Source organism: Trichoderma ghanense (genome assembly GCF_004382785.1).
Source record: "Trichoderma ghanense strain CCMA-1212 chromosome Unknown scaffold_13, whole genome shotgun sequence".
Classification (NCBI taxonomy): Eukaryota; Fungi; Ascomycota; class Sordariomycetes; order Hypocreales; family Hypocreaceae; genus Trichoderma; species Trichoderma ghanense.
Window position 1 is genome coordinate 505,914 of NW_027395676.1, and position 27,286 is coordinate 533,199.

Genomic DNA, 27,286 nt, shown 5'->3' on the forward strand with positions numbered 1-27,286 from the left:
GCCCTGCATAAAGGCATGAAACAGGACCCTCAGTGAGACGTTATACTTGCTACATTCGCGGATTTGCGGCCATCTTAAATGTTTGGCCTGGAGAGCTTGAGGAGCCTCATTGCAGTTTTATATATTGAATAGAGGATCCAGTCCACCTCCGAGTGCAGTTATTATTTGCTTCTCCTTTTCCTTCCAGTGACTCTACAGAGAAAACGGGTTAAAAAATCAGAAGCTCGTACGGTACTTCACAAAGTGGGCAAACAGCAAAGACCGATCAGTGCAATACTCGTGGGCAACTCTTCATATAGTCTTTCCTACTACTTATGGATACCAGTAGCCTGCTTCAAAGATGCTGCACGTCCCGAGAGCCATGAGGGATTTACAAAGGTGCTAATTGAAAGAAAAGCCGTCCCAACCGCGTCCCTTTTCCGCCAGAATGAACCCGAGAGCCTGCCAGCTTGGGCAAGCTCCAATGCAATGCCTAAAATCACCCTAACTCAGCTCCGCCGATGAGGCCAGAGAAACCAGGTAACGCCATCATGTCGTAATGTTACAATTCACCTCCCGAGGGGGTGTGCAGAGAAGCAAGAGATCTGATCTTACCCACGAACCGCGAGCGCGAGCTCTACGACTCGTTGCGGCGAGGTCCTCGGAAGGGAGCGCCGCCGCGGTCGCCGCGGTCACCTCCTCCGCGTCCGCGACCACGGCCACGGCCATCTCCACGGTAGCCGCCACGGCCGCGCCACTCGCCTCGACCGCGTCCTCGTCCTCCGCTGCCCTCACGATCCTGTCGGCCGCGGTTACGCTGGACCTGGTGGAATCCGTCGTTGGCATCGGCAGGAGCAGACGGAGCCTGGAGTGAGACGCGTCAGTTGAGCTCGTTCAATATGCGAGGAAACAAGGTGTTATGAGACACGTACCTCGGTGACGGGATCGGGATGGTCGTCAGCCCACGATTGCTTCTTGGCCCCGGTAGAAGGCTCCGCAGGGGCCTCAGCAGGAACCTCTGCAGGAACCTCCGCAGAAGGCTCCGCGCTGCCCTCCGTCGACTCAACAGGAACCGTAACGTCAACCCACTCCTGCGAGATGGAGTTGTCGTGGTTGCTGGTGTCCCAGTGGCTCTCAGCAACTGCGTTCGCCGCATCGTCCGCAACGTTGGCATTGGCAAGACCGTTGGGTGCAGGCTCGGCTGCCACATGCTCATGGCCGTTGGTCAGAGCGCCATCTCCAGCTGCAATCTCGGTCGCGGCCTCGTTCGCAATGGTAGGGTCGGAGACGGCCTCAGCGCCAGGCTGTGCCTCGGTGTAGGAGGGAGCGTTGTAGGTTTGTGCCAACGACTTGACGGCGGCATCTGTTTTGATGAATCAGTCAGCATCAATTGCAATACAAGAACTCCTTTTCGACATGGCACATACAAGTTGTTTGGAGCTGCTCTCCGGGAACGCTGACGATCTGCTCGTCAGAACCGTCAATCAGCTTCTTCATGGCGGCGACGGCATTCTCATCGCCAGAGTAAATGGCAAGCAGGACGCCCTCGATAGCCTGGCTCTCGTCGGACTCGGGATCCTGGGACTCCTCTCGACGGTAAGCGGCCAGACGCAGGAACTGCGACAGAACGAGAAGGTTGGCGTTCAGGGTGCTTTCAACGCTAGCCTTGACCTCATTGACTGCCTCCTCCTTGGCCTTCTCGAGCGACTTGGCCCATTCTGCCTTGTCGGCAGCCGCTCGTGCCTGGTATTGCTCGTGGACCTTTTGGAACTGAGCCAGCTGCTCCTCATACTGGGCCAGCGCAGCCTGGAGGGCGGGCTTCTTCAGAATTTGGGCTCTCTGGTCATTGTTGAGGATCTTCTCCGCGACGAGCTCGTCAAGAGTCTTGCCAGCGTGCTGGCTGAGCAGGGAATCCGTCTTGGAAGCGTTGGCCTAGAGAAGATGGAATGTCAGTTTCGCGGGTCGGTGCCAAGGGTATGACGCAAGTGGGGACCTTACCAGCTTCTTGGCCGTGTTGCGGATGTTCCTGAGGAGTCTTGTCAGCAGCCGCCTCCGTGGCAAGGGGGGAACAGCCCACGCGGTGTCTTACTTCTGCAGCTCCTTGATGTAGGGGCTCTCGAAGGTCTCCTCCTGGGCCTCGGCTGCCTTGTCGGCGGGGGCAGACTCGGCGCTGGGAGTCGGCGACTCGGTGCGGGCCTGAGCCTTTGCGGCCTTCTTCTTGGCCGACTTGGAGACGGGTTGGGTAGCCGAAGCAGCCATGGTTAAAGGACGGTGCAGAGACGGAGACAAAGAGCTGCTCGTAACCTCAGTCAGGTGCTGATTGTCGCGGGAGGTGTCGTGTGCGAGTGTGTCCAGCGGACGTGGGTGCGCGCAAGGCTGGGAAACAGGGAGGGGGGTAGGATGATGCGAACGCGGGGTGCAGAGAAGAGCGTTCGAGTCTTAGGAGACGGTATTAAGAGACGCGGTAACGATGACAGGGAGGAGTGCAGAGTGCAGCGACGTGCAGAGTTGGGGGAGACGGGAGATTGATGTTCTTTTGAAGGGGGATTGTCCAGGTGTGGAGGAGGCTTTGTTTGTGTCGGGTTGTCTTTTTTAGCTGGACTTTTAAGGTACCAAGGCGTTGGGAGGCTGAAGACGTAGTGAAGTCAATTAGAGGCCCACCCCCCCTGTGCAGCCGGCAGCTGTCACTGTCTGCTCTCGGGGGGTTGGCTTCTAGAACCAAACAGAAGGGCTCTCGGCTACGATTCGCGAGTTTAACAGGTGCCCGACACCTCTGAAAGTTGCTGAATGCTACAACTTACGGCTCACTGCTGCAAATTACTAGAAAATAACACTCAATTGCTCCTGAATCACACAAACAAAGATGTTGCCAAACGGAGCTTCTTTGTTGACCTCAGTCCCCCCCTCACGTGCCCCCAACTGCCGGGCCAACCAAGTAAACAAGGCCGGTGGGATGTGAGGCATCAACTCGGCGCCTTATGATTAGCCGTAGCTCAGTAGTGCGATCGAGCCTGACGTCGCCTCGGTTTCTTTTGCCCCATTTGTTCAATTGCAGACATCTGCTAATTGGTATTGTGCAATCTCTACCCAGGTAGGGTTGAGTTTGTGATGCAGTATGTATATACAGATATTGGGCATATAGAACTATTCAGCCCTGCCGCAAATTCCCTTCCGACCTCTGAACAGATCACAGCCCATGCGCGCACCAAAGAGCCGTCGTAGAGGGACTCCGAACAGCCAGCAGCCTCAGAATCGAGCACGCCATGGATCGCAGCCCAAACAGCTGGTCACAACTTCCAGGCGCATTAGCATCCCCATGGCGTTGACCCTCCCCGAAGTATGTTCGCATCCCGACCACCAGTCGAGCAGCAGTGCTGTAGCATGCGGCGCAGTCCAGCCAAAGCTTTCCACAGCCTGGTGGCTCAAACGAAGAGCCCTTTGCCCTTACTCCTTTTCGGACAACATCGAGTCAAAGTTCAGCCCTTGAACTTCGCCAAAGCATCCTACCGACACACATTAGCACCTGTCATGATAAGGTACCCGAGCATGAGGTTTTGGGGCGCATACTCGAGTCGCCTTTCGCACGCTCCTGGCGGTCAACCCTCGTTCTCCCGACTGCTTCGCATGTATCGCAGCCTCCTTGATTAATCTGCCTCCCCAAAAAAAAGTCGTCAACATATGCACCTCCAGCGAGGCTCCCTTGCAGCCAGTCAATGCCTCCAAAACACACCTATTCATAAACAACACATAATTGAGATAAATCTTTGCACCACAGTTAGCACTGCCATTCGGGTCTGCCCTCTTTCCGACAGAGAACGCGTCGCCCGGGGGGCCATACCGTAATGTCTGTGTTTTTGCGAACGTTCATGCCCGAGTGCGCCTTGACAATCTTCTTCAGCGTAGCCTTGGGGTAAGGCTTCTTGCCTGCCACCATGGTGGCTGTTTGGTGTCGCTTCTGAGATGCCTTGTTATGGCGAGCATGCAGTTGTCATGTCTCTTTTGCCTTGACAGCGCGTCTCACGAGTTCGTTTACTGTGGCCGCTGTCTCGGTGCATTGAATCATGACTGAGATACTGTGTGTATCTGAAAGAGGACTGTATTGATGCACTGTAACCCCACCATGGTTCCATACCCCACCATTCCCTCAGACCCCAAGATTCGTGGCTCTTGATACAAGAGCTGAAGCTCCTTGTATTATACCAAAGAAAAGAATCGAGCTCAGTCTCGGTATCACCACCACCATGGCTTCATTAGTACAGCGCCGAATGGTAAGCCCAACGAGCCTTGGAAACAGAGACGTGCAAAAGCTCACGCCTCCTTTACAGCTCTCGAAAGAAGACGAAGAGGGGGACGGCGTCGAAGTCCGACGAGAAGACCAAGACAAGATCAACAAATTCAGCCGCCTACACCAGCGCGAGACCGCTCTCAAGGAGGAACTCCAGCTCAAAAGCGTAAACACTCACGCCTTTCCACACGACACAGCCATGACATACTGACCAAAACGCTTCCCGTGCGCTCGTACAGAAAGAAAAGGAAGAGCTGGACGACATCTCGACCGAACTCGAACTCGCCGACGAAGACGAAAAGATACCGTGCGCCCCTCCCCCCTTCTTCGCCGATATGATGATTACGGAGAACTACCAGTATGGCTGACGTCTTGTTTTGTGGTCTGCTCCACGCAGATATAAAATCGGCGACGCCTTCTTCCATCTATCTCTCGAACAGGCACAGGAAATGCTCGGCACCGCAACGACGCGAATAGACGAGGAGACGGCTGTCCTGGAAGAGAAGCTCGAGTCCATACGCGAGGAAATGACGCAGCTCAAGGTCGAGCTGTATGGAAGGTTCGGCAAGCAAATCAACCTGGAAACATGAACGGGATACAGAATATCAACTGCACCAACTTCTGCCCCATTTCTGCAGTGAACCACGACCACTTTTACGGCTACCGTTATTTATATACGCAACTCAAGAAGCCGGACCGAACCATGTCATCATATGATTGCGCCAAGCTTATGGCCAAAGAACACATTAGAAAGTCCAACTCAGGGGATGCTCGGATAATGTTATACGTTCAAGCAACAGCTCAGATGCCATTCTTTATCGGTGAAAGGAACTGTATACGCTTGGCCAGAAGGCATTCACAGACGCTTCTTGTCAATTATCAAGCTATCGCGGTGCCTCCCCCGGACATCGTGCCAATTCCGGCAGGCAATCCAAGTCTTCATACAGCTTTCACAACAGTGGTGTATATGTATGCTCTCAGAATGAAGGTTTCAATGAGAAGGCCATTATAAGGTATCAGCATCACAGACATACGGTCACAACGATTGTACGGTATATGACAGTCTGTAATATGCTCTCAACACTCAAACATGACTATATATAATACATGAGCCATTTGCGGATTGCGTTTCAGCCGGTTTGATGATGGATCATCATCCGCAGCATAAGGCTCGGGTCGAGCCCCGTACTACCCATCAATACGACAACCCATATCCATCTCCTCATAGTATTCTGGCTATTATACTTCAAATTAAGGAAGCAGAACCCAAACTTCCATATCATGGTTGCACTTCTGCCAACCAGTCGCTATCAGGCTCTGAGATTACCCAAGCTGAGAGACTGCGCCATGGATCGGCCAGCCCAGTTAGGAGCCAAGCTCCTGCGCCTGGGTACATCCAATGCCGATTTCCACCGGCGCAGTACCCGTACATCACTGATGACTGGTATTGAATGAGCCCCTATCAACTCTTGATCTTTCTCATCCTCGATTCTTGGCTGATGATGTGACTGTAAGAGGACGCCGCTGGTCAAGGCGTCCTCGGCGCAGAAATCGGGACGAGGCTCCTGCGCTGGCTTCTCTGCTTCAACTTGCATGGCAAACTTGGCAGCGTATGCTGGACACGTAAGCTCGGGGGCTTTCGCTGTTTGCATTGCAGATGGCGGGCAACATGAGTTCAACTCAACAGATAGATGCTGCTTCGGAGACACAGTGCCATCTTCAGCTGATTCCTTCGTTGCCGCATTCCGATCCTCACTCGCAATAGACAGCGTATCCGTACGCACTATTTTGGGCCCTACATTTTCATCCTGCCATTGCCGAAGGTGGAATAGCTGAGCTTGCCTCTCGTTGCCATGAGACGGCATCAGCTTCCTCAGCCCAGACTTGACGGCCTTTCCTAGTTTGCCAGGTCTGAACCGCGAGACTGGCTCCGTGAAAACAATGGTCGGAACGGGGCCCCTATCAGCATCTGCTGGTTGCCGGTGAAGGTCAGTGCTCACAATGCTTAGCTCACCGGAAGTGGGAGCCAGCTTTGTTAGTCGCTTCGGAGCCTTGGAAGATTGAGTCTTCAAAGTGGTATTGGGTGAAAAAGCGCCTTGTATATTGGTCGTCCATTGCTGAAGAATCCCCCGTGAGGAAGTTTGGGTCTCGTCAAGCAATAGTTCCGAGTGAGGAGTCAGTCTGGACGATTCGAGAACCGCAGATTGCCGTGTTCCCAGTGGCTTCTGGTAATCATGCACACGCGCAAGCGTCACTGCGTGCGCACCACTTGGTAAAAAGCTGCCCTCCTCTCCTCTAAAAGGCGAGGATGTGCCAATAGAGGCCTCCAATCGCATGCCAATCGAGTTTTCGCACCCCAGGGCCAACGAGCTGCCATCGCTCGAGAACCGTCTGCTGGGCGCCGTGGCGAAGCTGGTAGAGCTGTATTTGGATCTTCTTGGAATCGAGAGGTTAATCTTTGCCATGAATGAGCGACGGCTAGGTCCAACAGAAATTGTATGAAAGTCTTCCTTGAAGCGGCTGCCAAAGTTCAACGAGGGCTTCTTGCGTGACAAGGCTTCGCCAAACCTTGTCGCCATGGTTGACATCCTGACCTCTCGCTGACTGAAGCTCGAATCATCGGAGCAAGGCAGGGATGCTGCATCGCCAGAAGCTCGCGCCCGGGGGCAATTGATCTGAGCACTGCTGGCGTTGTTATCGGGAAAATAGATGTTATCTGTCGCCGTGACATATGAGCTCATTCCCTCCGACGTCTTTGATTCTTTGATGACGGAGAAGTTGCCTTTCCCTGTTGTTGACTTTCTCAGTATGGTTCAACGAACAGGATGAGCGGATGTGTGAGGTGGAAAGGACACTTACAGCTGAAGGGCGAAAGCTCAAGGCTCTCCAGGTCTTCTGCGCTGAGATGGTGAAAATTCGACTGTGATCGATTTGGGCTTGGTTGGAAGCTTGGAAGGACGGAAGGATAATTGGAAGAGCTATGATCAGCAGGCCTTGTTGTAGCAATGTCCAAAGTTCCAGATCCCAAAAGCAGATTGTGGCCAAGCAAAGTCGCATCAGCATCGCTTCGATCGGGGCCCTTGGATGAGCTGGTGACGAGCGATGCGGTTTCCAAACATTGCTCTCGGCCTGGGGGCTTCACCTTCCTATTTTTCGGGCACCGAGTGGGCAACGGAGCATCTGCGATACTATCAATGCCGCCAAAATCCTCCTGGGGTGAGAAGAACGTGATCCTAACATCCCCATCATTCGTCTCGCTGTCTCCAGGGCGGATGGAGCTGCTTCCTGATCGCAAGCCCTGGGAAGCGAGCCAAACGCCAAGGGCTGACTGTTCCTCCCAAGAATGAGCTCCGTGGCGAATGTCAAACTCGCTATCCGCACCCAATACACGACCCAGACGGGGCATGTTGTACGAGCATCCTGCCAGTTTCTGCGATGTAGCGCTGTGTGTACTTGGGGGTCGTAAGGGGTAAGTTTGATCCCATTCCTCCGAACCAGATACTGTTGGTATAAAGGGGGGCCTTGTCAGTCCGTCCAATTCTTGCGAGGAAACGCCTTTGTCTTTCTGATCGGACCTGAGGGAGAGCGGATCTTGTGCTTGCGCTGAGTCCGGATGAGGCCCGTCTGTGACGGTAACGGTGAACTCAATAGCGTCCCTGGGCCCGACGCTTGGCTGCCCAGCGTCGATGAGGGGGGAGAGATAGCGAGTACTGCGGTGAGACGTGCTGCTCGACTCTGCCTTGCTCTCTTCGTTCTTGAGCTCCTCCTGGATTCTCTGATGCCGAAATCGCCTGAGCTCGGCTCTTCGGGCAACTTCCTCCTGGCTGTGGCCCGCAGATGCGCGAGACCGGCGATTTGCCTCCGTTTCGGGCGAGATGTGTCGGATGAGCTTCGTGCGAACGACATTCAACGCGCTGCTCGTCTTCGTCAGGGGATTGGCTTCTTCCCCTTCGCCATCGGAGTCATCCACCACCAGCTCTCCCAGCTCCGTCGGGTCCTCCAGGGGCAGCTCAGCAGGCATCAACGAGGTGTCCATAGACCGGATCGGCATCTCGATCGAGTGGCACGGTTGATGAACAGCAACCCCCCGCCTCATCCGCTGTTCCTCGGGAGTATCGGTTAGATCGACGTCATTGGACTCTCTATCTCGACGACGAGAACCGCAGCAGAAGAAGATGGACATTCCGTGAAGGCAAAGAATAGGCTGTCGAAAGAGAGTGTATGACCGTCCGTCGAGGCCGTTTAATAGGTAAGTGTTGACTAAGAGCCTGAAGTGAGAAATCAAAACGAATCGTGGTTGCTCGTATCAAGGTAGAGGGATAATAAACGATCAGATTCGGCTCACCTGTGACCGTGAATCGTGAGAATGTGCCTGAGAGACGTGGAGGGCTGTGAATTCGAGGTACTGCGCAAACCTAGGTACGTTAGGTAAGAAAACAAAGGCCATGGTGACTGCCGGTTTTGAAAGCCTTGGCTGATGTGCCCTGAGGAGGCAAGAAGCAGCGAGTCCTTGAAGCAACAACGAGAGTCTCCCAAACCTGGACGGTGGTCTATCCAGATCTTCTCTTTCCTACGTTACCTCCTTACGGAGATAAGATATCCAATCAAGAACAAACAAAATGAGAGAGGCGCAGGCTAAAAGGGACTTGATATACAGGTAGGTATTGCTGTGAGGGTCAATAAAAATCAGAAAAATGATGTCCAAGAAGGCCGGGATACTCGCTTATACATGGCGTGAAAATCCTTCAACAGGTGCTAATGCAGTTTCCAAGGGTAAATAAATACTGGCCTTCAGTTTGCCAACAGAATCACAGCAAGTCGCCCACAAATCCCAGCTTCTCCCTGTTTTCGTCAAATATGCGAGCCCACTCCAGCAGCAGCCTCCAAACATACAATGCCATGTCGTCTCGCCTCAGAACCGGCTCTGCCCAAACCCGGCCAGATTCCGCGATAAAGCGAGCGGCTTCGTCGCCTTTACCTCCCGGTCCATCAGCAAAAAAGTTGAGTACTGCATAGAGATCCTGGAAGGTGTTGTCGAACGGTGCAAAGTGCATCCATGGAATCAGGCGGTCATCGTGCCACTCGGCATATATCGTCGCCTTGAGAGGCATGCTTGTCGAGCGGAGAAGGCCGCGGTATCGAGCGCTGAAGGCCGCGGTATCGAGCGCTGAAGGAGTTGCCGTCGACGTCGGGGAGAAACTTGACGTCGTATTGTTCCTTCATTGGGATGCGGTCGACCTCATGGTAGTAGGGCGCGAGGAAAGGGCATTCGTCCGGGGGGCAGAGGTTTACAAAGCCAGCATCCGCATTCTCCTTGAGCCAATGGCCGATCTGGCCGTGAGATAGATGCTCGCTGTTGTACAGCCTCCGTGATGGCATCTCGAAAGTGGGAGCACATTCGTCCTTGTCTTCCATCTGGCTGACGGTCGTGCCATTGAGCATCTGGACGAGCCTGTGGCGGTGAAAGTGTTTCCACATATCTTCGCCAGCACGGCCACCAGAAGCCTCTCCTCGCCAAACGACGCCGTCCTTTTTATCTTTCCAGGGGATTCCGTGAAACTCTCCTCCGGCGTAGAACTCGTCGTTGACAAGATACATGGCTCCAGGGATGAGGATCTCGTTGTTTGCCAAAAGCTTAGATCCGCCGAAAAGGGGAATCAGCTCCTCTGTGGTAGACAGGCTGACGGGTTTGACAAAGGTCCCGTGCAGCTGGCGCAAGTAGGGCTGTTGGCAAGGATCCATGGACGCTTTCCAGTCCTGAACAAGCCTTTGTAAGAGTGTGCCGTATTCCATTCGCTAGGGAAATCTGCAGGGCCGGCGAAGTCGGAGATCTGTGCGACGCCATGTGCAGGTGTATCCGGGGCGCACGTCTTGGCCACCATGTCCCAGTACGATCCATCGTCAGAATTAAGCCATCTGGGATCGTACGGTTCGAGTTTGGCAGTATCGATATGCTTCAAGCCTTTGAACTGAGTTGTGGTTTCTTGAACAGGTGTCATCTTCCTGCTCTCCTTTTCCTTTTCCCGCAGTTTTGTGATCTCATCGAAGGGAACAAGTATTCGGGATTCGTCCATGTAGTTGATGGGCATGTCGACATCGGGCAAGTGTTGAGCAAATTCTGCAACGAGTTCTGTCCAGAGCTGCAACCATATCACCCTGCCCTCGACGTCTCCCACGCCCTCTGCTGTCCCGTTACGCACCTTGACAACCAACCACCAGGAACTCGCTCGTCCTGCAATCTCCTCCGCCTTGAGGGACCAGTAGGCAGCCAAGTCCGTATAGATACGGTCGAAGAAGTCCTCGACAATGATGGCATCGCTTTCGATGGCGGCTTCAACCCACTTATCAAAGCCCGGCGGCGGGTGTCGTCCTCTTCGCTCTCGATATCTGACAGCAGCGCTTTTAAGGTTGCTACTGCGCTTTTCCATTAGTTCTTCATGGCGAGCTTTCGCGTCGATCATGAGCTTTAGTGTGGGGTGCTCCAGCCGGGTCGAGAACGAGCCCCGACTCAAGTCGGGTTGAGGATCGTTTCCAAAGTCGGTCCATAGTCTGTAGCTCGCAAACAGGAAAGCAACCGCAAACAAGACGATTAAACTTTTAACAGCTAACTTTGGGTATAAACCCAGCTGGTTTCGAAAAGCAATCATAAAGAACGTGGTGAAAGTGAAACGACTCGGAACAGCACAAGGAGAAAGCAACAACGGGGAAAGAGGACGGCAAAACACAGCCTACTGAGGACAGACGGGACAGAGTCTGGCATCGTACCTACATGTATCCTTACGATTGGGCAAGGGTAAACTTGTCTTGGGCTTACGCGGCTGTATCCATGAAGATGGAACTACTAATGACAACCTTACCGCGGACCGTCAAATACGAAGTGTTGCATGTAAATGCTGTGGAGGCTTACACGCAGTGGCAGAGGTGGTTCCAGGGTCCAACAACGTTAAATCCAAGCATCTCTGCTGGCGTTATGCAGAGAATAAAAGGCTAACAGATCGATTCAACACGCTTTTCTGCCTTGAATTTATACAGATCGAACTTGACATTGATTTATCTCGAGGGAGCAATGTCATAGCTGCCAAGAACATAGGGCAAAGAAGAGATGTGCCGCTATCCGGACAATATCAGATTGGGTTCTTGCTATTTTCCAGAATGAGGTTAGTGAGCGTGCGTGCCTCCTTTCTTGATCACTCGGCTTGGCTTGGCATTGATTGATTTTTTTGAGAGAATACAGTTGAATTTTGGCCGACTTTTTTTTTTTTTTTTTTTTTTTTTTTTTTCTTTGGCACGAAAAGCATCGTGAAGATATGAGAGTAGTGACTGACTGAATGACGAGTCGACGGGACCACTTCCTCCAGATCTCATGTTGGTAATCGGTTAAGTTGAACATGTAAGCACCATCCAAAAAGAGCTGTAAGGTTATGCCACTACTCTGTTGTCCTGTAATTCACATTCGGCTTCTCAGGCTCGTTATATACGATAAGTAGTATCTCAGTGGTAGACGTGGTAAGAAGAGTGAGAGAAGTTTGACTTATCTCTCCAGGCTCTCAACAAACCACTTTTTCAACAACGCCAATATACCCCATATTTGTTAAGTCAAACAACCTGTTTTTTTCCAATGCAGCAGCCCGAAATGGGATTAGCCACCAGCACAAGTACCCTCACGCGCGGCAGAACCAATGGAAAGAGACTTCATGATCCCTGAGTCCATCCACTGCAATCTTCATGGAACTGGGCGATATCTCCGAGCCAACCCCGTTCTTGGAGGACACTGAACCTCAGAATGTAAGTACCATCGCATCAGAATGCGCTTACAGCATTCATTTGTAAGAACTATCGTGGACGAATAAAAAAAAAAAAGGGCTCCCTGGCTTTGTTCTTCAGACCGCCAAGGAAGCGTGCCGCTGTCTTCCCGTCGGGCTTACTGGTGCGTAACGGCCAGCCCCTCATCGTTTCGAGGCGACAATTTTTGAGACATTTGGTTGGCTTGAGTATAAACTCTCGTCGTGTAATTGCGCCTTTATCTTGTCTCGGCTGTTGGTTCGCATACCGTGAACAGCGTGAGGCAAGGGAGACATGACTGAGCCTTGCTTTCAGAGGCGAGACTTGTCTGTTCGACACTTGCTACTCCCTTGGCTGGGGTTCCGGAATGCATCTACAAGCCCTCGCAACGTGTTGGTCATTGTTGACGCCAATGATTATCTGGGTCGCCTCCCCTTATATAGAAGTCAGCAAAGCCGGTGATGCTGGAAAGAGAGATCCATGTCCACCTTGTCTCGTTGCTCAGGGCCAGCTTTGCCTTTTCAGAGAAACAAAAGAGTACATGACCCTAGTCGAATTCGTCCGAGAGCCGCCATACACACCCGCAAGCCTACCGAAAAGCGCAAGTAATCTTTAACGCGTACTTCGCTCCCTGAGTCACGCTTTTTAGAACCTTTCGCAGCAATGAAGAGCTTCATTTCCACTGTGTATCTGAGTGCCTTGCTTGTTTACGTCTACACTGTCACCGCTCTGGACGGACAGGCTTGCTTTGAGATTTGCTACAGGCCAGCTATAGAAGAGCAGTGCCCTGGTGCGAGCCTTGAGTGTGTTTGCAAGAATGAGCAGTTCGTATCGCTTTTCAATATGTGTGTTCAGCGGACATGCCGGGAATCGCTCTGTAAGTTGGGTCGTTCAGGCATCTTGACAGTCACTTTCATCCCCTGAATATCAGCAAGCTTACATGTTCACTCTGGTAGACGAGGCGGAAGCTATACATGAAGCCATGTGTACTCCGTAAGTGAAGGCCTCTTATTCTGAAGACCAAGGCGCTTGGACTGTGATATTGCAGCATCTGGTGTACGCAGTCGACGTCGTACAACTTGTATCAAATCATTCCCGGCTCCGTTACATTGATGTCTTGTACACATGCTGACGGTGCGATTGTCGACGAACTTGGTACTTTAGAGTTATAAGGAACCTAATGTAGTAATCTCTAGGGCCTTGATTTACCAGACAAACGATCTTTCGCAGAGCCTTGGTGACTAAAGGGAGAAGGTTGTCCAAGTCTGGACGTTGACGTGTCATCACATGCTGGTGCTAACCTAATATTTGTACGTATGAAATATTATCCGGATAAATAGGTATCAACACTGGCAAAAGTCGGGTGAACAAGCCAGTTTTCCTCGTTGATGGTCGTGGGCAGGATTTGGGCTTTGATGCCACGAGGCGGTGCGCATCTGATGAGGCACATGCAAGTGACTTCAGACAGCCATGCGCTGCAGCTTACAACTTAAGTGTACATGTAATGCCTTAAAATGGCAAGACGTGCTGCAAAAAAATGTTGCTTGTTACTTCCAACAAGACAATGCGAAAGAAAACCAGAGGAAAGAAGGAAAGGAGAAACTTGACGATTGCCGAGAGGATCCAATGAAATCAATGCAATCCCGGCAAGTTGTGGCCGAGCGCGACTATCACTGTCATTAAGGCAGCTGCATCCTACCCGTCACCTTCCGCGCTAGATGCGCGGTGCTGCCAGGAAGGTACAGTACCTTGCAGACGTCCAGAAGAGGTCTAGAATACCTTGGGCGCCAAAAATCCTGACCAACAATCGGGTCTGGAAGGCGTACCTTCCTGCGGGGAGCTGGTGGTGTTGTACAAAGCATGATGGCATGACATGCGAGCGGGAAGTCACAGCTAACGCGACGTGGGTTTCGCCATGTATCCGTGAAACTGGGTAAAATCGAAAGAGGTGTCTTACTAAACACCACTTGAAGGCACTCGTCGTACTCGCTTTCCGTATCGTACATGGGAGCATTTTTCGCGATCGATGCAGCGAGTTACCGATTGGGTCACCGCCCAGATTCTTCATCGGCCCGTCGTTATGGAAGCAGACAAGCTTCGTCGCTGGTTCAATCAAAAGCATCGTCATAGGGCTCATGCTGTGGTCGAGAGTCCAACTATTTACGGGTCCGCACGAGTCAAGCTAACCAAGAGCAAGGCAAAATGGGCATCGCCAATGCTGACATAGCAAGAACTTACAACCGCTGGGCAGAGGGACGAAAGACCCTTTGCAAAGGGAGGGAAAGGAGAAGTGGAGAGACACCACATACCACATTATTCCCGCCTCCGATACATCCGATTAGTATTCTCTGATCATCGACGGTGGCGCCTTGAATCTCGGTGGCTTGCGTGGGAGGCCGTCCTGTGCCAAGGCGATCGAGTTCCCACGCCTCTTTCCGGCATCGAGTTGACGGTGTCCATGTTGCGCGGATAGGCCTAGATGCCTTCGTTGAATGTCCGATACCGCCTGAATGGCTGTCAGGGGTGCCGCGCAACGAATCCCAGAAATGCGACTGGTCGAGGAAGAGGCAGGGCTCGAAGATGCTGCGTCCGCGCATATGTACAGTACGGTATGCTGCTGCTTACCTGAGAAGATGGGATATCCCTGGGAACGCTGATCGATTGGAGGACAGACGCCTCAAACCCTCTGCAGCTTATCATCACAAGCACAAGAACAACTACCCACAACCCACATCAGGACAGAGACAGAGACCTACCAGGTCCAGGCCGTTCGGACCCCGGCCGCTTAGGTCACATCGGATCGAGCCCTTCTGGACATTCTGGGACGGAGAGGCGCCAAATCACACAAGCATATCACGAAATCCGGCTGACAAGTCATCATGGAGGGCCGGGTTTAAGGGCTTGCTTGGTGCCAAGTACACGAAAAAGGAACAGCGAGTGCCGACATGCCAGGCGGCAGCACGACTCCACGACTTCCCCGAGAGCCAGAGGCAACGGCCGCAATGCGGATTAATTTGCTGGCTAGCAGAGCAATACATGCCAATACTACTAGCTGACTGATTAGTAGTCCCGGCCTCGAGTTCCGCCATCCTTGCTCCCATGAATTTCGCCTGCCGCCATCATTAGCCCACTCCGTTCGTTTGGCGCGCCACCTCGTCGCACCGTGACGACGATTCTCAGCCGCTCGAGGTTTGCCCAAGCCCGCAGTAGCATCCCAATTCTTTCTTCTCCCGCCGTTCGCCGTGGTTGTCTGTCTTGGCTCCACGGGCCTCGCGCGAGAGCCGAGGAACCTATCCACTGGCCAGCCTCAGCCTGCCCCCCCATCTTGCAGCTTCTCTCTGCCCATTCGCCGGCTGAGCTGGGGCTGATCCAAGGGCACGGGGAGAACGTCGTCAACTCCGGTCACGTCTAGATGACTCGTTGGTTTCTTCATCTTCACATCACTCGCCTATTTCATGCCATCCTATCCCTTGGACGGGTACATGGAGTCGCCGCAACCACACGACGCTGAGGGCTCGGTGCCGCCTACACACAGCTCTTCTGCGTCTCTGTCACCCCCAAATAAGCGCCGGCGGACCACGACAAACACCAGTGACTGCTGTCGCACATGCCGGTTACGCAAGGTAAGGAAGAGACGCTTACTGCCTTCCCACGGCCGTTTCATGGCGCGGCGTGATAGACGTGTATCTATGCTTGGCACTGTGTCTCCTTTCGCCATCACTCGGCGTGGTCCAACATGTCCCTAGTTGCTCTGTATCTTGCACAGCAGGATGATGCTCAGTGCACAATTGTCGAATCGAATCTACTCAATGTTTTCTGCCCCTTTCCTACGCTCCTAAAGCTGACGAATCGGTTCCCCCCCCCTACGCAGGTCAAGTGTACCGGAAACCCTGGAAATGGACCATGCAGCAACTGTTCCAGGTTGGAGCTCGGGTGTAGCTTCGCCGCGTCGCCTGGTGCTTCCGAGGAAGGTAGGTTTCGAAGCGGCACGCCGGATTATCAATCCTATAGTTTCTGACAGCTGAGTCCAGAGCGAGTCTCAAGAACAACACCCTCGCACAGCCATACCGAAGCTGGTACGCTGAGGAAAAGGGCACAGAGGGCTTGCAGCCAGTGCCATGCACACAAAACCAAGTGCTCTGGAGACCTGCCCAAGTGTAAGAGATGCGAGTCCGCGAACCTAGTCTGCGAATATACGCCCACCAGGCGGCGGTTCACCAATGTTCGCTTCCACAGCCCAAAGGCTGAAGATCAAGTTCCCTCTACTCTGCACCCTCTCAAACCAGAAGAAAACGCAGCCATCAGTCCCGCAAGCAGCAATAGCACCGGAATCCCATCCTATCTTCTCGACTCGGCGAATTTCCAGGCTGAGTACGCAGCGCTCTCCCCTTAAGCGGTCGAGGAAACCAGTATCCAGCTAACGGCAAACGATGCAGGGAAATGCTACTCCGAAGAGATGTTATTCTCACCCACTTGGATGCTTATTTCGATTTCCTATATATGATGCCAAGCTTGGGTTTTCTGCACCCCAAAGTCACGTACCGGGATGTTCAGGTATGAGGTCTATCACGGCATGCGGAGGTACTCGCCGAGCTCAGCTAAGAGAATTCGCTCCAAGGAAAACAGATTCCCTCCTGCTCAAGCAGCGGCCGTATGCTCCGTCACTACGTTCTTCGTGAACCCTGGCTTGGCCGGCCGGGAATTTGGAAGGAGATGTAGCCAGCAAGTCGAAACGCACATTTACCGCAACATCTACAAGTTTTCTGAGAGCGCTCTCTTTCTGTTCGCTCTCAACATTCTGTTCAACATCCTCGATGGCTCCCACGCAAAAGTCTGGCAATGCTTTGGCGTGGCTTCGAGGCTCATGATAGGCTTGCAGCTGAACTGGGACGTCACGTCACACCACACCTCGTTTATTCAACAGGAGTGTCTTCGGCGTATTGCCTGGCAGCTTTTCAGTCTTGACCGTCTTTTGGCAGGCGGTTATGAAGAATACATATCTTGTCGAGCCGAGAACATGAAGATCAGGCTGCCCTGCAACGAGGCTGCTTTCAGGGAGAACCGACCGGTTGTTGCAGAGAGACTGCATGACAGGCCCACCCGCTGCTCGCCCGCTCTTGGCCTTCACGGCATCCAGATCCTCCTTGTTGATCTTCGGCATCGCATACAAGTGTAAGACGCCTTCTTCTACAGCGAAATTTTCTCTCTGTCTATAACTGCTTCGCAATACTTACAGGGTTTTAGAGCTACGAAGAGGCTATCAGTACCATTTGGGACACCGATGGCGTCCCTCGAGCCATCAAAGGTTATGGAGGACATTGCTGCGCTGCAGAGCGAACTTACCAGGTTCCATATTTCGATACACGACGATTTGCGACTGACCGACCAAAGCATGGCACGGTACGCTGCCTCGGACCAGTGGAGGGGATACTGTTTCTTCCATACTCACATGGCTGTGAGCCATGTCGATCTCTACCGATTCTCGTTACCCGGTCCTCGCAATCAAGCGTCCATCGATATTCTCCGGAAGCTTCCTCCAGACTTCATTGCCCGGTCGCAAAAACAAGCAGTCGCCCATGCCCTAAGTTTGGCTCGATTCCTGGACGCCATCAAGATCGAGACCGACAGGATGCCAAATCCCGGCAACCCCAAACTGGTTGGCGATTACTCGGTTGCGCACATGTCCACTCAGTGTATTCGAGTATTGCTCATCGCTCTGCAATACAACCTGTACGAAAATATGGGTGACACCACGGCGCCGGTTTGGCGAGGCTCCGAGACAAGTGAGGCCCAGATCAGATCGCTGATTGAGAGCATCATGGAGATAACCGAGGCCTGGGCCGAGATATTCGACATGGCTAGGCAAGCCGTAAGTGTTGTTCTGGGCGGTGCTCCTTTCCCTTGCCGTCTCCCTTCGCCCCCCTCCTTTCTCATGCTGTAGCTACCATGGCGTTCGATCTAACAAGCGGCGATTAGCACGTCTGTAACAAGGCGATGGTGGAAGACTTTTACAAAAACGGGAGGATACTCGATCGAGGGAACGCAGCGATCATTACGGGACAAGAGCCAGGCGAGGACAAATTTATGTTTGGGTCGGATGTTTACATCGAACGAATGAACGTCCCTGACCTGAAAGACGAGCAAAGGAGCCGAGCCGCGAATATGCCCGTGTCCGACTGGTGGATGGGGCCGTCCACGACGCAACCACTCGCAACCAAGGCCGCGTCACCTCTGCCAACGCCCTACTCTACTCCGGAGGCGGGCTTTGACGGCGATCACGGCCCGCCCGGCGTCCCCTTGTTCCTCGCCCAAGCGCGCAACGTCTCCCTGGGCATCAGCGACGTGTACGACGCGGAGACGGCAGTGGGCATGCAGCCGTCAGACATGCTGGCCATGATGCCCAACAGCTACCAGATGATGCAGCCCGAAATGCTGAGCGGGAACAGCGGGATGCCCATGCTGCGCATAGACGACGCGCTCCCCAACCAGGCCATGTTTCGACAAGCGGACGTTTCGCCTGCTCCGCCACCGCCCTTTATCCCGTCGCAGCCAGGGATGATGATGAATGGGTACGTGCCGTCGTATCCAGGCGGGCATGCTGGTGCGCCTGTGTATCCTCAGCACAATTTCAATTGACTGAGGGACATCTGTGGTGGAATATACATCTCTGGAGGGTTGTTGCTGTGGTGGTTTCGATATGATAAGCGTCGGTGTTTAGGCGTCTGTCTAGGTTTGTATGATGTCCTTGGAAAATGTAAGGGGCAAATTATGTTGTATAGGTATGTATTAGTACGGGCTTTTAACGTTACAGCATGTGTATATGGCACGTTTGGTTCATGACGGTGCGTGGGCCATTACATCGATAAGTCGAGAAGAACAAGGTGTATAACTTTTGTCCGATGTGAAGACGGCATCACTTATATACCCTGCCTATGTGGCGGACGAAGAGATGGGAGCGTTGAGGAAACCCGCGTTCTCCGGACGCTGCCAGTGCATATAGACAGTCTCTTAGCCCCCTCATGAAAAAAGCGAAAGTGTTGTTGCTCTCAAACCTTCGAGGTACTTGAACCGGGATATATTCATGCTCACTGAGGACTACTCAATTCTCCCCTTCCATGGAGACATCCTTCAAAGAAATCACAATTTCCATCATTCATTCAGCTCTCATACAAAAAAAAGGCAAAAAAACACGTATCGAGGCATAATTCTTCGATTATACACTAAATAATATCCTGTACAGCTATTACACACACAAAAAAGAAAACAAAAAAGAGCCATCATCTTTTCACATCCTTTTCATCAAAAGATGGCCCGTTCCCGCTATGTACCAAGGTCTTGCATCCCGTTTATCCTTCCGTCCCCCCCCTTTTTTGACTCTCCCCCTCCCTCCGGCTCCTATAAACCTTTCACCCCCTCCGACCCCCCTTTTCTTGTCGTGTGCCTTGTATAAAAAGACCGGCGCCAGCCCAATTGAAAACAAGTACTGAGCCAGCTCTCTCCCTCTGCGGGCCCTCAACATGAGCGCCAGCATGAGGCAAAAGAAGGGCAGTTGCTCCCCATCCGACATGGAGGGTGCGGCAAACATGCCCGAGGGGGAACTTGACGAAAGAAGAATAGACCCAAGACCCAAATCATGGCAGCTGTGTATGGTAGAAAAGAAGAAACAACAAGACAAAACAGAAATTTCAGAAGAATAGAAAAAGAAACGAAAACTTTAGAAGAAACCCGCTGCATAAAGTTGAACCCCTTCACATGTAGCGCCATGTGCTTGTCTATATGTCGTAAGCTCCGCAAGGGAGAGCGAAATGAAATGACCTTCCTCGGAGAAGAAGGCGGCCGGTGACTCGAGGATACCGAATCGAAGAGTGGAAGAAGACGAAGAGACGAACATGGTATCGAGAGATTCTGAGGTTTCCAAGACTTTGGTATCCAAGGGAAGTCGTTACACAGAGGATCGTGAAGTCTAGGTGAGAGCGTGGTGATGGCTTTTTTTTTTGTTTCTTTTTTGTTTGTTGTTGTCGTGTTCTTCGCTGTGGAGGCCGGACCTGTGGTATAGATTGGAGGTTGAGAGGCCGAGAGAAAGATTTTCAATTAACTACTTGACTAATGGTCGAAGTAGGAGTGGTCCTTCTCCTTGAGGCCGCCGATCTTGTCCATGTCGACGGAGTAGAACTGGCCGTTGGCTTCCTTCTCGTAGGCCGGCAGCTCCTCGTCGTGCATGGGCTCGAGACCGACTGTCGCATTTTCGCCAACACGGACGACGACAACGCGGCCGCTCTTCCGGCGGCCTTGCTCGTCCTGCTCATCGGGGAACGTAATGTGAATCTCGGGAACGTTGTCGGGAGAGTGAGGTGGTGAGCCAGGAGCGCGCAGCATGGGCTGGCCATCGCGGCCAATGAAGAAAACGCTGGAGCGGCCATTGTGGGTTGTCTCGATGGTGAGGCCTCGGTGGTTCGGGTGGCCGCTCTTGACGTCGTCGTAGGAGGGCAGAACGGGTTCCTGCTCGTCCAGTCCTCGCTTGCGGCGAACGCGGCGAAGGACGAGCAGAATGGATACAAGGATGAGAATGGCGAAGGCAATGCCAAGCACGATGAGCAAGACGTTGATCAGCGTATCGGAGTTGCCGTCAGAGTCGTCGCCTCGAGCGAAGACTTTCAGGGGACCGATCTGTCCTGCAGGGCGGATCTTGTTGGCGAGTTGAGAGAGCGAACGGGCGACGTCGAAGTGAGCCCGGGGCGTCTCATCGACGGAGCGCCGCAACAGAGTGAGTGAAGGCATGTTGGGCGAAGTGGTCGAGTACTTGTGGTGGTGTGCGTTCAACGGTGAATGAATGAATGGTCAGCTGTGTGGCGCCATGGTCAGCATGTTGGTTGTTCCAACGAGATGTCGTGCTACGGAGCAAGCCCAGCCAGGCACGATCGGAGTCGACGGACAAGTGACCGCAAACGGCCTCTTTCACACCATCCCATCGCCTCTGTTTCTTCTTCACCATCGTCGCACATGTCACCAGCATGTTCACAGCCGTTGACGGACGCACAGACAAACATTTGATGACGTCTGGAGGCGTTCCAGGGAGGGGTTGGCGCAGCAGATCCCCCCAATCGTCACACCATTCCCGGGCTCCGTGCCATTGTGTGTCGCGGCGAAACAGGTGCAACTCACATTCTTTTTGTCTTCTTCCCCCTTCGCAGGTGGTCGGCGGGATGCTAGCCGGGGGAAAGCTGACGCCGCTGGGCGAGACAGTATAGAGAAAGGAATGAAGATCGTAGTCGTCGTCTGTCTGAAAGCTAAAAGGAGTGGTGAGAACGCGTGAAAAGGTAGGCAATGAGAAAGGACCGGACGGATGCACAGCTAAAAGAATGAAGGCTGTGCGATCCAAAAGGAGAGTCTTCGGCACGAAGAGAGAGAAAAATGAATGGAAGGTGCAAGGCAAGAAGAGAGGGACAATGAACGTCAAGACGCCTCTCTGCTTGTCCTGAACAAGAGACTCGGTTGCTTTGCTGGCCAGCGACGATGGTTGAAGCAGGACGAGAAAAAGATCAGGGCAGCCCACAGACGGGGGGGAGGAGGTTGAGAAGACTCTCTCTCTCTCGCCTGTGTCGGTTCTCAGGCGCTGGGCCCGCCGTGGCAGAGGGCTGTACAGGGTGGTCGACAGGGCGGCACCGGGCCCCGGGGGCGCTACAGCATGCAGGACAGCGGCCTGGGAGTCCCCTAAGTGGCCGAGCCGAGCGGGGAGTTGCCTTGTGGGAAATTACCTACAGGTCGGATTGGGCCATAGACCCGTCGTGCCCCTGACGCTTAGCGGGCGAGCGGCCAATCAGGCGCCGGGCAACAACTGCAGGCCATTTATAGCGCCTCTGGTGCCGTTGAGCAGTCGGCGATGCTAATCCCTTTTTGGCCCCGACCTCGAACTCGGGTGGGCCTCCCGAAGCCTCTCGCGGCAAGCCATTGGACGACGGCCGCGGTTTTTGTGGCCACCATCTCAGGTACCATCGCCCTTGGCAGCACATCACGGCTCATGCGGAACAACAACAACAAACGGGCGGAGGCGAGGAAGAGGAGAAGGGAAGAGAAGAAAAGAAGGCAAGTATTGATGGAAAGCTTTCCGAGGCTGTGATGGTATTCGGCTGTTTGTGCAAACGCGGTGAACCAGTGGGAGTAGAGCCGTGACAGTCGTGCTTTTTGCATGACAGCCATCAAACTGGTGCTCACACGTCGTGCCAGGTTGCATGCAATCAAGTAGTACTAAGGTACCTAGGTAACTAACATGTACTAAAGGTACGCTGACACGACAAGGCCCAGTTCGGCTAACGGGGGGAGATGGGACAGGGCAGACAAGCACCAGACATCCAAGTCATGCTCGCAGCTCAGACTGTGCGTTGCATTGAACCAGGCGTTTCGAAATCACACGCGACATGCAGTGGCTGCCCTTGTGTCGCGCGTGTTTCCAGCGCCTCCAGGATGTCAAAGTGTCATGTCTCGGATCTGTCCAGAGTGGCGGTCGACAACATGTACAGTACGTACCAGCTTCGAAAGTGATTTGCTGCGGTTGGACCCAGCTGGGACAGAGGAGCAGGATCCATGCTGGCGGCTCACGCGTCCGTCACAAGAGGCTTTCATAATGCGGTTAAAGGCGAGGATGACTATCGCGATGGCTTGCTAACCTAGAAGTTGATGATGATTGTGTGGCTTGGTACAACGCTCTGTGAGGGCCAAGATTCCATGTTCGAAACCGCCTTGAGATACACATCGACCACAATTACTAGGGACCCAGAATAAACTCATCGGTCCATGATGTTATTACACACAATTTGATCGTTGCTCTCTCTCGGCTGTTCCTCTCTTACGGACCTTGGCGTTCTGATGAGGTGACTTCCAGGTTCCCCAAAGTCGGCGGCGAACGGAACGCATACCGCCGCCACGCCGGCATCAACACTTTCCCGCTTCGTCTTCAATACCACCGAGAAGCGTCAGATGTCCACGAAACAAACGACCTCCAAGAACATCATCAGGACGAACTATGCACACTTATTCCTCGGCGGGTTTCAACATCCCAGCTGACCGTGGCATCATCGTCGACACCACAGGGCAGCACCCATCCTTCAGCTGTCTCAAGCGAGCCATTCCCAGCATCCTGCTCCATCAACCGTTCATCTCCCCCCTCGCCACTCCATGCCATCGCACCCATGTCATCGCATGCTCGTTCACGCTTCCAAAAAAAGAAAGGGAAAAAAGAAAAGAAAAAGCAAGAGAACCCCTGTAAATCCTGGGCCATCTGCGTTCATCATAGGCCCTTTCTCCGAACGTTGTTGACATCCCTATGTATTCCGGGCCAGCGTTTTGGGATAGGACTGCGCGATACATTGCAATTGATGGTTCGCATCGACGACGTGGAACCGGCTCGGACATCTGAGCCGCAAATGTTTGCTACATGTTACCCCTGAAGCTTCACTACCAAGGCCGACAGGCTTCGAATCTCATATGCAAAAAGGCTCATCGCACCTCTCTACAGCTGTCGTACATGTTCTTCTATCCTGATTCCACGGCCCATCACAACCCTCCCCCTTTGTCCTTACTACTATTGCCCCTTCGTCCTATTCGGAATGGCAACCCGTCCGTTTGCTCCCCGGCCGCGTATCTCCCCGTCCTCAACTCCTCTCGCCAGGCTCTCCACCGATCGGGTATTCCTGCATTCAGGCCGCAGAAGGCCCTTTTTTTTTTTCGCTTGTGCATATTGGGCCAGCGGATACTCCCGATGGCATACCGGACAGGGCCGTCTTGCTACCCAAGATGCTGGTGGTGTGGCGGTGATGACAGTTTCCCACAGCGCGGCAAGTAAAAGCGCCCATCTACCTCGTGCTTTGCATCGGAGTTGTATTTTGGAGCCCACATGCACTTTGAGTGTTACTAGCATCTCGTATGCATCTCATCCTAGGTATAATACCGGCCTTATTCATGCAGGCGTAGATGCATGTATCAGGCTATTTGGGAATAATGCGGCCCACGTATTGAGGTGCGTCTCTATGACGCTTTGCTTTCTGCCCACCATGTAAGTGGCATGTATGCGGTTTGACGAGTGATAATAGCGATACCTCGGCGCCACAAATCACTGTGACAGGCAAACAATGGGATTCAAGTGTTTGACGGCTTGTTGTGTGGTAGCTTAGCCATGAGCATGCGGTGTTTCCTCTAGGCGGCTCGACTTCATGTCCTATGTCCACCTTACGTAGCTGTACGTGTAGGCTGTACCGTGGAGACAGTTGCCTTGGGCATTTGGGATATTAGCAGTAATTTGTGTTAGAAGTTTGACCTGTTTACAAAGCTCCTAAGAAGCATGTCAAGGATTCATATTGTTTGTCCTAAAGGCGAGCAATTGTAGGGTAGCGGAACTCGAAGCCGACGTCGATCCAGAGAGTGCCGTGAAGGAACTGGTCCTAAGGCGTCCTATTAGACTACCAACCACGCTGTCGCATATGATTCAGAGTGTATGTGGTATCTAAGCGAAATACTGAATGGAGTCTACAGTTGTTGCGCCGTGTCTGAAAGAACTCCCCGGACGGTAGCATAGATTGGCCAGACTGCCGGTACTGCCAGTCCTCAACACCGACGATGACTGACTTGCCATGTTTTATATAGAGTCGTCGTCAGATCAGACATATCCCGAAGACGAGAGTGATGCATTTATGCATAACATCTTCTCAAAACCATTGTACAAGCGAATTCAAACTGCCAAAACCACACGCTCATTGCGTCTGGCATCTGAACACAGCGAGAGCGAGGGACAGGCAGACGAGCATTGGCCGGTGACACAGAGGCCCGCTCGAGTAACACACATTCATAACGCAATGTCAGAGTCGAGACTTGCCGTCTCGCTCCCTCACGGCTCTCATGTTCCAACGTCCTTTTGTGTTACCCGATGGGGTAGTTGGCAGCCGTTGGCCTCTGTAGAGGGGGGTATCGCATTGTTCATGGGATGGAAGCGCTACTACATATGAAAGGGTTGGCTCCTTTCAAAGGTACGGAGCAAGGAGCATAGTTATTGCCTCGTCAGGGAACAGCTTACAGTCAATATTAGGCTCCTGGATATCGCACCCTCGACGTTGTCGTAGTACCTTGGAAGACCCCGTTGCTCGGGAGGGCGGATGGCTGGTGGGCTTGTGCAAAGTTCGAAGTGGAAAGGCCAAAAGCTCATGGGAGGAGGGCCAATGTATGCTTCCTCTCCTCCCTTCCCCCACTTCTTGATCCCTCCCGTCACGCACGGGGGACCCGTGTCAGAGTGAGACAGTCGCCCACAGAGGAAAGATGGAAGTCTCAGGGAAGAACAATAACATTGTTACCGGTGGCGGCAGTCACTCACAAGGTTCCTGTTCACTCGCCGTTGTTTCTGAGTAGCCCTCCCTAATCAAATGGAGGGCCAGTTGACGAAGAGCATTAGGGGCAGGTAAGCTTGGTTGAGTTTAGGAAACGATTTCATTCCAAGGTCGGGCTGAACTCTCTCGCAACAGGATGTGCATCGTAGTGTCATCCCGGATAATAACCCAGAAGATTGCCCCCGTGTGCGAAAATGTCGCCTGCAAATGATGTGGTATCAGATGGTAACACAATACCCCAGCATACAGTGGGTAGACGACATGGTTGGACGCGCCCTTTGTGCAAGGTGAAGGGTCAAACACTGTGTATGTGAAGCATGTACTTGGTATTCCATTGCGAGCCCATGATATTGATGGAAGACAATCAATCCTCTGATACACCCTTGTACACACTAACTTGGCTGTTGGCGGCAAGCGTCCCTTGTGTGCGCGCCTCTCACGGCACGAGGAGGCGACAAGGTGGAATCCGTGCCGTTGAACGCAAGGCAAAGCCGGCTTCAGAGGCTGATGAGACCTCGGCGTCTTAACCATTCGTTGCGGCGGACGAAAGCTGGTCCGTACAGTTGTCGCAGTTGTACCGGAATCAATGTGCGAGCGCAAGACATGCCCGACGCCGCAGCGATGTGCTTGGTCGCGCGAGAGAGTGCTCCAGGTCGACCGCCCTAAAGGTCGAAGCCACTCACATCAAATGTTGCTTTGCGCGCTCCGGTCCGGCGTTGAAGAAATGCGTGGAAGAATCCTTGTGCCAAGTGCTTTGGCCAAAGACGTCTGTATACATGTATGAAAGCGAGCATCGTTGATGACCGTTGTATCAAAAGTACGAGATCAGTCATGTTGCTTGAATCAGTCAAATGTCGGGGCATGTTACTGCTAGGCTCGATTCGGCATCTCCTCTTTGTCCGGCTCCATTGAATCTCTGGAGTTGACGACAGGGATCTGAGCGATCTTTGTCTTCGCCAGCCTCCTTTTCCCTTTTGTCCTTCTTCTTTGGATGTTTCGCATATGCACTGATCGGCGCGTGTGGAGGGGATACGAGATGAAGAGCAGGTCAAAAATAGCAGGCCGTCCATTCTTTGACTACAACTGTACGAAGCAGTTGCTATGGTACTATCGTCCCAGTAGTAAGGTACTACTACGAAACCCAGCAAATCGAGACATGGGCGGGACCGCAAGCCACATGGAACGGATGCGTCGATATTACCCCGAACCATGTCTCCCAGATGCATGTGCGATTCACACCAAGTGCCGTCAAGCGAGGGTTCGACAGCGGGTCTCCTCCCTCGGTAGTTGCGGCAGTTTTGATTCCTTTGTCAATTGCCTATTATTTGTCCGACTGAGATCTGGTATGGGTTTGAGCCTTGGATCTCTCAGCTCTTTCGGGTCCGCTCTATATATCAACATACAAATAGTTGGTTATGAGCGTAGTGGTGTCTGAACAGCATCAACTGATGGAGACCCTTGCAGCGGTTTGGGGCATTCATGCATCTTGTCTGGAGGTGCTAGCACCAACTCGATCCTAGTTGATTTCTGTGCCTTGGTGGTGCTTCAAATCAGCTCGTGGCGGTGACAGCTCGTGTAAGCGTGCGGATATGTCGACCAAGGCTATACAAAATAAAAAGAGGGGACCGAATTTCGTGTCGAGTGTCGATACCAAGTTATTGTCCTGAAATCGCAGCATAACGAACCCTTGCTGTAGTTCAGTGTTGTCTAGCAATGGTTCTTCATCTTGACGGGTGCCACTTGGAAAATGGAATAACACCTCAGACCACCGAATGGCCGGCTGCCGTGCTGCACCGTCACCCCTCCCATTCGAGGGCCGGTGTAGCATTAAGGAAATCAATCGCTAGGGTTGGAGAGCCGCCGCCTGCTT

The 27,286-nt window shown here is 53.0% G+C and overlaps 7 protein-coding genes across 7 annotated transcripts; 2 read left to right on the plus strand and 5 right to left on the minus strand.

Annotated features, from left to right (window-relative positions):
- Positions 1-616: 616 nt before the first annotated feature.
- Positions 617-2,238, minus strand: CCMA1212_008825 (uncharacterized protein; the record flags this gene model as incomplete). Its single annotated transcript, XM_073705935.1, has 5 exons — positions 617-844; positions 912-1,342; positions 1,407-1,911; positions 1,978-2,005; positions 2,069-2,238. 5 exons carry the CDS (start codon positions 2,236-2,238, stop codon positions 617-619), a joined length of 1,362 nt encoding a protein of 453 aa, XP_073555564.1.
- Positions 2,239-3,423: 1,185 nt separating this feature from the next.
- CCMA1212_008826 (uncharacterized protein) lies at positions 3,424-3,918 on the minus strand (the record flags this gene model as incomplete). Its single annotated transcript, XM_073705936.1, has 3 exons — positions 3,818-3,918; positions 3,547-3,709; positions 3,424-3,482 (listed from the first exon to the last, which is right to left on the minus strand). Exons 1-3 carry the CDS (start codon positions 3,911-3,913, stop codon positions 3,424-3,426), a joined length of 318 nt encoding a protein of 105 aa, XP_073555561.1. The 5' UTR covers positions 3,914-3,918.
- CCMA1212_008827 (Prefoldin subunit 4) lies at positions 3,912-4,854 on the plus strand (the record flags this gene model as incomplete). The annotated part of the gene is made up of 5 exons (XM_073705937.1): positions 3,912-3,920; positions 4,185-4,247; positions 4,305-4,430; positions 4,504-4,571; positions 4,662-4,854. The coding sequence occupies 5 exons, from the start codon at positions 3,912-3,914 to the stop codon at positions 4,852-4,854; spliced, it is 459 nt and encodes a 152-aa protein (XP_073555562.1).
- Positions 4,855-5,574: 720 nt separating this feature from the next.
- CCMA1212_008828 (uncharacterized protein) lies at positions 5,575-8,679 on the minus strand (the record flags this gene model as incomplete). The annotated part of the gene is made up of 3 exons (XM_073705938.1): positions 8,610-8,679; positions 7,124-8,468; positions 5,575-7,052 (listed from the first exon to the last, which is right to left on the minus strand). Exons 2-3 carry the CDS (start codon positions 8,445-8,447, stop codon positions 5,575-5,577), a joined length of 2,802 nt encoding a protein of 933 aa, XP_073555569.1. The 5' UTR covers positions 8,448-8,468; positions 8,610-8,679.
- A 655-nt stretch (positions 8,680-9,334) lies between these two features.
- Positions 9,335-10,725, minus strand: CCMA1212_008829 (uncharacterized protein; the record flags this gene model as incomplete). The annotated part of the gene is made up of 2 exons (XM_073705939.1): positions 9,335-10,031; positions 10,133-10,725. The coding sequence occupies 2 exons, from the start codon at positions 10,723-10,725 to the stop codon at positions 9,335-9,337; spliced, it is 1,290 nt and encodes a 429-aa protein (XP_073555570.1).
- Positions 10,726-15,653: 4,928 nt separating this feature from the next.
- CCMA1212_008830 (uncharacterized protein) lies at positions 15,654-18,682 on the plus strand (the record flags this gene model as incomplete). The annotated part of the gene is made up of 7 exons (XM_073705940.1): positions 15,654-15,659; positions 15,918-16,017; positions 16,078-16,417; positions 16,483-16,600; positions 16,665-17,218; positions 17,291-17,915; positions 18,023-18,682. The coding sequence occupies 7 exons, from the start codon at positions 15,654-15,656 to the stop codon at positions 18,680-18,682; spliced, it is 2,403 nt and encodes an 800-aa protein (XP_073555680.1).
- Positions 18,683-20,149: 1,467 nt separating this feature from the next.
- Positions 20,150-21,755, minus strand: CCMA1212_008831 (uncharacterized protein; the record flags this gene model as incomplete). Its single annotated transcript, XM_073705941.1, has 2 exons — positions 20,150-20,845; positions 21,084-21,755. Coding segments are annotated over 2 exons (1,368 nt in total), but the record flags the coding sequence as incomplete, so codon positions are not given.
- Positions 21,756-27,286: the final 5,531 nt, after the last annotated feature.